This window comes from Balaenoptera borealis (assembly GCF_965194805.1).
Source record: "Balaenoptera borealis genome assembly, chromosome: 7".
In the NCBI taxonomy this organism is placed as follows: Eukaryota; Metazoa; Chordata; class Mammalia; order Artiodactyla; family Balaenopteridae; genus Balaenoptera; species Balaenoptera borealis.
In genome coordinates, this window is record NC_138864.1 from 52,988,385 (window position 1) to 52,998,970 (window position 10,586).

Genomic DNA, 10,586 nt, shown 5'->3' on the forward strand with positions numbered 1-10,586 from the left:
ATTCTGTGTTGTTGCTTATGACGACCTTTTTATGCTACAAAGAATTAAAAACAATCTAAGTGCCCAAAATTAAATTTACTCATTCATTCAACACAGTGCCAGGCACTGTTTGAGGTGGTAGGGATACAGTAGCTTATTTAAAAAAAGAAACAGGAAGGGAAGAAGGGAGAGGGGAAGGGAGTATGGAAGGAAGGAAGGAAGGAAAGGAGGGAGGGAGGGAGGGAGGGATTGCCTTGTCTTTATGGATCTTTGCTGAGAGTGGGCTCCTAAAAACTATCAATAAATAATTTAAATGTATATTATGATGGATGCTGAAAACTACTACGGAGAAAAACAAAAGCATGAAATGGGGATAGACAGGAAGAGGCTGCAATTTCAAGTAGGTGGCCATCTTATGAAAAGATGACAACTGAGTAGAAACCTTAAGGACATAAGGGAGAAAGGCAAGCAATACCTGAGAAGAGAGCTGCAGGCAGACGAAAGAACCAGGGCAGAAACCCTGAGAAAGAGCTTCCATAACACGTTCTGGAAAGAGCAAGGAGACAGGGGAGGCTGAAGAAAAGTGAAGAATGGGGGGAATAGTAAGATGACATAAGAGGCTTAAAGGAGGCCAGATCATGTTGGGCCTGCAAGCCACCATCAGAGCTTCGGTTCTGAACGAGGCCTTAGAAGAGCTCTGGGCAAAAGATAACAGCTTTTGACTTATGTTTAATGTGACCTCTTGACTGCTCTGCTGAGCTCTAACTGGAGATCAAGATGGAAAGTTATAGCCATAATCCAGGCAAGATATTATGGTGCTGTGGCCCAGAAGGTACAGGCCAAGGGGTGAGAAGTTCTGACTCTGGCTATTTTGAAGGCAGAGACAAGAGAGTTTGCTACTAGACTGGATATAAGACATGGGAGAAAAAGAAGTCAGGGAGAGTCCAGAGTTTGAGACCTGAGTTACTGGAAGGCAGGACTTGGCATTCAAGGAAATGGGGAAGACCACACTGGAGTCGGCTTGGGGCAGTGGCAGGACCCTGGTTTTGGACGTGACAGGTTTGAGGTACTTATCCAGGCGGAGTCGTCGAGGCTGTGCTTGTCAGGAAGCCACGGGATGGTCCACGCAGGAGACGTAAATTTGAGAGTGGTCCATATGCAGATGGTATTTAAAACCAAGAGACTGGATGACATCACCAAAAGTGTGAGAAGTCAGGGTGACAGAAAAGATAGGACAGGTAAGGATTGAGGCGGGGAATCCTCCATGTAAAGAAGTCAGGGAGACGAGGCGGAACCAGCAAAGACAGAAGGATCACAGTGGAGCAAGAGAAAAACCAGGAGAGCATGGTGTGCTTGAAGCCAAGTAAATGTTTCAGCAGTGACGGAACAGTCAGCTGGGTCCGGTGTTCTAATAAGGCAGAGAAAGGTGAGGAATGACAGCTGGACTTAGCAAAGAGGGGGTCACTGCTGACCTAATAGAGCATTTTCAGTGAAAGGCTGAAGTGAATGGCTCATAAGTAAACAATGGTAGATATTCAAATGATGCTATATTTTGCAATATATCACGTATTAAAATATTTTATAAATATTACCAAAATACTTATAAAGAAACATTAATGTCATTGGGAAATGCTTACAATAAGAGGAAAAGATACAACTTCTCCAAAAAATATGCACTCACTCATGGTTTTTAAAAAGGAAAAAATATATAGGTAGGAAATGTGCTGAAACATTAAATGCAAGATATCCTTTAGTGGAAGAATTAGAACTGACATTTCTTTTTTTATACCTTTGCTCCTCTAAACTCTTCACAATGCACAACTTCCATCGTTAGAAAAAATACGCCTATAAAATGCTTTTGCCAGTAAATAAATTTTCCTACCCACATCCCAGTCCTTTCACACCTCAATCCATCCCCTTAGAAATATAGTGTTCTTAGCTTACACAAGAATAATAATATATGGCAGTGCATTAAAATTTACAAAGCATCTTCAAATACATCAGCTTGACCCTCACAGCAACCCTAATGGGGGTAAGGCAGAAGTTACCATCTCCATCTGCAGATGCAGAAAGACTCAAAGAGGTTCATTTGCTCAAGGCCACACAGGGCTCAGATTGGAATAAGTTCTTCAGTTACCTTCAAGACTACTTCTTCTATAACAAGGAGATGCTTTGCAGTTGGAACAAAACGTAAACAACAGTCCTCCCTCATAAGTAACAAACACTGGAAAACATTTACCAAGAAGGTTAGCCATACCCTCTTAATATTACCATGCTTTCTATTCTAATGTCTATCTCAGAGAGAGGTACTTAATCATTTCCATGTTCGCTTCTTTCCTCAGGCTGTAAGCTCCTAGAGAGGGGTGACCATATCGTCTGCATCCTGTGTTATCACCAGCATCTTGCCTCGTACCTGGTGTATAGAAGATAGTTGAGTAGCGCTTGCTGATGTGCTTCATGGTGGCGGGGAGGAGCTCAAGCTCTATTTGATGGGATTATTTTAGGAGTTTCTAACATGCCCTGCAGAAGGAGGAAGTCAGCAAGGGTTACAGTTGAAGGAATTTTAGCACTAAAACAGGTCCCTGGGTTTCAGACAACTGTATCCCTCACTCCCTCACTTTATACCTAGGGCAGTGGTCTCCAACTTCAGCACGCCTTGTAATCCCCTGGAGAGCTGGCTGTGACAGATTGCTGGGCCTCAATCCCAGAGTTTCTGATTCAGGAGCGTGCGTACGGGGCCTAAGAACTTGCATTTCTAACAAGTGCCTGGGGAATGTTGACAGTCCTGGTCTTAGGATCACACTTTGAGAACCACTGACTAAGGGAAAAGAACCTCATAAAAGTGAAGTTTTGAATAAGTTAAATAGTATCCTGAACTCCAGAGCCATAAATTGACTTGAGAATAAACTTCAATATATTCTGATCACTGGGCTTTTGTTTCAGAGTCTTAAATCTGGTACAATTAAGAGAAGGTGTCAGATATGGGGATATATGTATATGTATAGCTGATTCACTTTGTTATAAAGCAGAAACTAACACACCATTGTAAGGCAATTATACTCCAATAAAGATGTTAAAAAAAAAAAAAAAGAGAAGTTGTCAATCAGGATTAAATGCATTATAAAGATCAATTCCTTTCTATAGTTGAAAAAAGTGGAAGCCACTCACTCTATGATATTTTCAAGGCAGTGATTCGTGCTCCCAGAGAAGAGGACCTGCACCTTACTCATTTTTAAAACCCCCAAAATGCCTTAAACAAAAAAGACAGTTAATCACCGCTTGCTGAATAGGATGAAATTCCTACCCTAATGAGTCTATTATGTGTTGGGTGGGGTGAGGGCCAGGTGTTCAGAGCCTCTGGTAAGGCATATGGCACCTCTGAGTGACTTAGAAAATAGCACCCCCTCTGGGCATATGACTTCGAAAAAGGTCCTCCTTCCTCTGGATGGATGCAGACCTCCTTCCTCTGGATGGATGCAGACCTGTGCCAAGGCAGCTGGCTGGGCACCGGGAACACTGGCCGGATTCCAGCTCTGACGTGACCCCACAGGTGGGCACCACTCACCCAGCTGTACAGGGCGGGCCTGCATGTGGAAAGCCTTTGCAGGACAGTGTATGGATGCCCAAGAGCCAACAATGGGCCGGGACTGGGATCCAGGGAAGGGAAGAGAACATCTGGCTGTAGTACTCCAGGAAAGCTTAGAGGAGCTTAGAGGAACTGACCCAGGCCAAAAGGCTTCCTCCGGATGAGGCATTCTAAAACCGCCACACACAACCGCCTACTCATGCTTTGGGTCTTAGTTTCAACATCTTTTCCTTGGGAATCCCTCCCACCCCAACCAGACTAAAAAGGCTACACATGCCGACTGCACACAGCTCCCATCACAGAACTTATGACAGATGGAATTACCTGATAGGTGGTGTTGTTTTGAGTCTGCCCACATGAGATTATACAGCTCAGTATGGGGAAGGACCACACATTTTATTCAACATTTTACTGCTAGCACCTGGTACATGAGTACATAATAAATATGTGTTTAAGGTAGAAATATTACCTATAACTTCAATTAAGAAAGGCAAAAAGGAACAAGAATTAACCACGGTTTCTTCAGGGGGAAGGGAAAGGCCAGCAAAATTTAACTGGTGTTTTCTGACAAGCAAGAATTATTCTAAGATTCAAGGCACTGCTGAGGCATACACTCTAATAGGAATACGTGCCACTCTATACTATGCTCTGCTATTTCCATCCCTTGCGCTAAAATATGACACTTCACAGATCTGTCAACTCTCGGTTTTATATTGTAAATATTGATGGTGTGAATACTTGCTCACATTTGCCTAAAACATGAGAAATCGTTCTGAGCATAAGAGCTTGAAATGGAAAATTCACCTTCACAAGCATAACAGGCAAGATTAATTATGTTAACAGCTTGAAAACAGAGGCCAAGTCCTAACTTCTTCAGCAACAGTGTGGCTTTAGACTCTCTAACCCCTTAACCCACAGCCCATGACCTTCAGAGACTTCCTGCAGAAAGGCTAAAGATTATTTCTCAGCTATGCCCATCAAAGTCTAAAACAGAAGATATGACCATTTACAAGTCTACTGACTTATGTGGACACGGAAGACCCAAATTCTTACCAAATCTCGGAAGGCTATAATAATAAAATCTACTCTATCACTACTGCCTCCAGTTAATTATTAACTGCCCCCCAGTTAATACCACCCCAACCACTCCACAGGAACCACTGGGGCGTTAAGCACCAGGGAACTGTCAAACTCAATCTTCTCTTCTCAGGTCTCATCTTATTCGAATTTCTTTGGACCACTGACACCACAACCAACCCCTTTCTTCATCAAAGGCATTTCTCCCTTTCCCCATAACTACACTGTTGCATTTCCCTGAAACTTGCCATTCCTTACATGTCACCTCTGTGGGCTGCTTGGTTCCTGCCCCATTTAATGGTGGTAAAACCCAAGTTCTATCTTTCGTCCTTTGTTCTCACTCCCTGGATGATCCCATCCAATCCAGCAGTGTCAACCTTGCCTTTCATTCAAGTGATTCCTGTATCTCCACACCGGCCCAGACCGTGGCCCTGAGCCACTGGACCTGCTACCTAACTGCCTACTGAACTCTCTAAAGGTCAGCTCTCCAGAAGCAAGCTCCTTATCTCATCTTCCTCACGCGCCTCCTCATACAGGGTGCGGGTACCATCCTCTAGACAAGGCAGAACCTTCCATTCCCTCACCCTCCACATCCACCCACTGTCAATTCTATCTTCTAACATCATCCCTCTTTTCCATTCTCACTGCTACTCATCAACCGAGGTTCTGCCATCCTTTACCTGTACTCTTACAATTGCACCCGGCAGGTCTCACCTCTTTCTATTTCCCACCCCTCTCATGTGACCTCCAAACTGTTGCCGAACTAAAGTATACTGCATTACTCCTGATTTTTAAATCCTTCTATTGCGCCCTATCACCTACCAAAAGAAGACCCGCTTCTTAGCATGACAGAAGGTCCCCTATGATCAGGCTTCCGCCTGCCTCTCAGCCTCCTATCTCATTAAGCTCCTCGTAGCATGCAGCACTCCAGTTATATAACTAGTTACAGCACAACTGTTCTGTGCTTCTGCCATTTTCAATCTATGCTCTACGTCAGAAGTATCTTTCCCCCAAACCAGCCCAACCTCACATCTGAGCCTTGTTTGCTTGGCAAATTCCTACCCATCGTTCCAGGCTCACTCACTTCCTCTACAGGGCCGTTTCTGATTCTCCCCACTAGACTTATGGCCCCCTTTTTCTCTCATAGCACCAAATCACTTCACTGCAAATGTTAGTTTACATATCTGGCTCATCCTTAGCCAATTAAATTTTATTTTTTTAATTTGTAATTTCACATCAGCTGCCATTTCACCTGGCACATAGTTTAAGCTCAGTAACTGTGGAATAAAAACTGTTGGCAAAAAAAGTCATCACTGAATCAAGATTCAGAGAGACCAATAGAATCACATTACGTAGGACTGTAGAGAAGTGAACTAAGAATCAAGCTAGTCTGTGATTTAATTTTCCAAATTTAAATAATGCATACATAATCCACTTAGTTCTGTTCTTTTCATGCACTTTTCTCTCACGCAGTCTATCTTCTAATACACTCCAACTCTGAATCATCTGTTGGCTTCTATCTTTTTTTTCCTCTGGCAGCCCCATTAAGTCCTATTCTTCAATGAGTCAAACATTCCATTGCATTCAACTCTTGGATAAGCCTATCCTCTGAACCTCTGAAGTCTCATTGTAGACCCTTCCTGAAACATCAGGATCTAGGTCTACTAATCTAGCAATCATCAAACCTCATATATATACATATGTGTGTGTGTGTGTGCGTGTGTATATACACACATACACATATATGTGTGTGTAATTTCTTTTCCTTTAACTTATCTTCATCCCATCTTATCCTCACAGTAGAGATAGGCAGGTCCCTTTTTACTACTATCATTTTACAAGTGAAAAGTAGATACCCAGAAACCCAGAAGATATTTATCCTTTGTAAGTTCCCCCATAAATAGTTTGAAGAAAATTAATTCTGTACTTTCTGATATCCAGTCCTCATTTTTTTTTTTTTTTTGTTTAAACACCATTTATCAAAGTCACATCCTATTGTTGTCCTTCAACTGCTGACACATTGACTGTACTTTTATTGCTGTCTCCCCTTCCGGTTTGTCCTTGTATGTCCACCCTGCTGACTGGGTCCCCAGCTGAGCATTCCGAAGTAATCATTTTTCTCCCCTTTTCGGCTCCATAATCCAATGACTTTGACAAAGGAAGCTGTATTGTATTTGAGTTTCACCCCAGAGTCCAATCCTATGCAAAGAATCTAAGTGAAACTTTACCCACATCCCATCTGTCTTTTGGAAGGGCCTCTTTTCTGGACTCAGGCAATCATAACTAGATTCCTCCCAGGCCAATTTTCTCTGCTTCTGGTCCTTCCCGTTTTCCTGCTTTCCGCCAAAACCAGGCAAGGAAAATGAGAGTCCCTGTAACTTAGTTAAACGTGATTACTTTTTTAAAAATACTGATAAATGAGGACGAGACTGAAACTACTGGCAGCAATAAGGCTTAGAATTACCTGCGGATTTTCCCTTCAACATCCTCTCCTGTTATTAAGAGTTGGCTTTAGTTTCCAGCCTCAGAACCCTCACTTTCACGGCTTTCACTGTCCTCCCCACCACGTGCTGCCGTCCCTTCCGTGGCGCATTCATGTCCTTTTCTGTTACTAAAGAGGGGAAAGGGATAAACTGGCAGGAGTGGGCACCAGAGAGTTACTTTAACTATGTCCTTGTTCACAGGAGTTTGGCCCACATTTCCATAGCTGTATCTCAGAGGAAGGACCCTCCCTACTGGTAAGCAGAAGCAGACCCTTACCCTCAACACCTGAAAAACACCTGCCCTTCTCACATTCCTCTTAAAAACAGAGAGAAACAATGATCAACTCTGTTAATTAGCTCAGTGGGTTAGACCGGATGCTGAGAAGCAGATTCAGGCCCTTGGCCCCTCCTATGTCCAAAGGAACCTCTAACTCTCCATCATCTTCCAACTGCCTGTCAGTCATAAAGAAGAATATAACTGGATCTGTGCATCACCTTTCTAAAAATACAACTAGCCACAGGCAGGCTCTGGAGCATCCTCCCATATATTCTATTTATTTCCATAAATTCAAAATTGAAACCTCAAGGAACTGAGCCGCATGCAATTTCTAAAGTCAGTACAATTAATTGAACACAGCCTTTCTGAACCTTCCGTCATCTCCCTGCCTCTGGTTTCAAGATTTGTCTCAGGTGGCAGACTCTTACTCCATTCTGCCTGGGTATACAGGGGTAGAACATGTGCTCCCCTAAAGGATCAGTCTAGCTATAGTGGCCAAGCATCACCCCCACTGGCCCTGACTTTCACCTGTTTCAAGTAGAGTCTCCAATACTAAGAATTAATTTTACAAGAATCTTAAGACTTTTCACTTCAGAAAAAAAAAAAAAATAGGTTTTGCATATTGGGACTGGGGGCTGGAGGCAAGGTTTTAAGTTTGTCCAGTTACTATTCAGTCTCAAGAGGCCCAAGAAGCAGCTTTCTGTGGAAGAATGGACTATTCCCAGGTGATAGGAGAATACAGATTAAACAACTAATTATACTAATAAACTCTGAAATTAAACACAGCTGTTCACTGAGTTCTTGCCCTGATTTCCCCAATTATAACACTACTGTGTGCTCGCACACATGCCTTTGATCTGATTCTCTTTCATTTCAGTCTGTCCTGGGACTGAGACTATGGAAGAGGAAGGTGAAATCCATGGATGATGGACGATGTCTAGAACGCAGATATTCTATAATTCAAGCCTGGGTAAAATTCAAAAGTGACACAAAGGAACAAGGTCTGGTCTTGGAACAAGGAACAAGGTCTGATCCAGTAACAAGGTCTGGTCTTGTTTCCCAGAGGGGCTATTAGCTAACCCATTTTTGCTCTGTTAAATTAAAATGACCCATCACCCTGATTCTTAGCAATCTCCCTAAAAACCATAACCACTCCTCATATCCTCCCCAACATAATCACTCAAAGTAGGTCAGAAATGCTGCTTCCTTCCCCTCACTGATTTTCATTAAGAGGATGCACTTTCTGGAACACTAAAGGGAAAGATAAACACCCAATACAAGTACCAATGACACCCCTTGTAAATTTTTGGCATTGTTAAGTCCAGTTCCCCTAAAAGCAGGAAAAAAAAATCACATCACCTATAATTTATCTTTCTTGGCTATATATCAACAATAATCTCAAACTTTAAAATACACAGTAGCAATGCTTCAGCCAGATGATGAACATCTCCCAAAAGGAGCATATTCACTCTGTCTTTTCTAATTTCCTAGATCACCAACCCACCTCTTCCCTAAATACACACTTTTTTTCTTCCTAATTCACATCCACGTTTTGCCAGAAGGATGCCAAGTGACACCACACACTGGCTTAGCAAGTCCCCAGGGCCTTATCTGGAAGCTGAGAGCAGTGGAAGAGGAGGAACGGGCTTGTACACACTGGGGAGTGGAGGGAGGGGGAGGGGGAGGGGAGCGGGACGCCCTCGGCGGCCGTATCTGGCTCTCTGGAAGAGCTGTGAAGTGAGGGGTCTCCAAATCCCACTGGCGAAGCTTCCCCAGTCCCCTGCCCTTGCTGAAAGCTCTCCCTCGGCCCCAGGTCCTCAAGCCTGGCACTCCAAGACGGCGCCGCAAAGTCCTTCAGAGCCCTCAAAACACAGGAGCGCGAAAAGCATCCCCCCAAAGCCAGCAAAGCCACACGCCCTCTCTCGGCCAGCTTCCCGGGTCGGGCAACTTCATCCCTGGAAACAAACGAAAAGCACGGTCCTCCAAGGAAGGAAAGAGGGAGAGAGCAGTAAACGGGCACGACCCTCACCCCACATCTCCCGCGCCCTTCTCTCCCCTCCCCCTCAAACTCCAGGTAAAAGACCAGGTGCGACTCACCTCCAGGCAAGGAGGAAGCGGGCGGCTGGAGGAGGAGGGCAGGTCCCCAGCCCAGGCCGCTTGACAGCCGGCGAGCGCCCAACAGCAGATCCAGGCGGGGCTCCAGGGAGGCGAGAGCCCGCAGCGGGGAGCCCCGGCCGGCCGCCCCCGGCCCCTCCCCCGCGTCGGCCCCGGGCGGAGGAGCAGCATCTCCGTCCCGCTGTGGTCGGCCCGCCGGCCGGCAAGAGGGCAGCTTCCCCGAGTGGGGCGCGCTCCGGCTCCCGGGCCGCGAGGGCTGCGCGCTCGGCTCGCCACTCGCTCGCCCCCTGCCCGTCTGTCCGCTGTCAGCTCCGCTGCGCTCGCGGCCCGGGTGGCCGGCGCCCGTGCTCCCGTCACGCCGGAGGGAGGGACCGCGGGGCGCGGGCGCGGCGCGGGGGCGGGACGCGGGGCGGGGATGCGGGAGCCCTGGAGCAGGTGGCGCGGGCGGGGCTGCGGCCCTGCCCGGCGGCTCCTGCGGGGCTGAGCGGCCCCCGGGGGGGGCGGGGGGGAGCCTCATTACGCGAGAGAGGCCGGGGTGCCCTCGTGGTGTCTCCCGTCCCCAGTCCCCTTGGCCCACCAGGAGGGGCGCTCCGGGGGAGGGGGGGAAGCCAGAGTAAAATCCAGGACATCAGGACATTGTTTTCCGGCGGCGGGTGTTTAAAATCTTCCTACTTCCCGCGTCACACACAAACACACACGGATGCGCCCCAGGAGCTTCCCTTCGTAAGGATCCAAGCTAGCTGACGTCAGGCCGAATTTTGGGTGGTTAGGATTTGCATGAAATGGCGGGGAAGAAAGGGGGAATGAAATTAGATGCAGTTTGTGACTCCGTTTTCTCACCTATTTTATGAAAATAATTACAATACCTAACCCATAAGGTTATTATAAGGATTAAATAAGTTGATGCACGTAAAGCCCTTGAAGAGTGCCTGTCAAGCAGTAGATATGGTGCTTACTGGAAGTAGTAGTAACCGTAATTATTGCTACTGTTGATGTTACTTCATGGGGATAACATGTAAACTTGGGCAAGTAAGTCCTTTTGTTTCTGCAGGAAGCAGGTTCTCCAAAT

The 10,586-nt window shown here is 45.9% G+C and overlaps 1 protein-coding gene across 12 annotated transcripts in view; it reads right to left on the bottom strand.

Moving 5' to 3' along the window:
- ELAPOR2 (endosome-lysosome associated apoptosis and autophagy regulator family member 2) overlaps window positions 1–9,856 on the bottom strand; it is a 745,385-nt gene extending 735,529 nt beyond the window's left edge. For all 12 annotated transcript variants that reach the window (XR_014246402.1, XR_014246403.1, XR_014246404.1 and 9 more), the window contains exon 1: window positions 9,500–9,856. Coding sequence is in view for 1 of the 12 variants with exons in the window: in XM_082398228.1 (XP_082254354.1) it covers window positions 9,500–9,688 (189 nt within the window). In the remaining 11 variants the exon portion in view is untranslated. The remainder of the gene's footprint in view (window positions 1–9,499) is intronic.
- Between the last annotated feature and the right edge of the window lie 730 nt (window positions 9,857–10,586).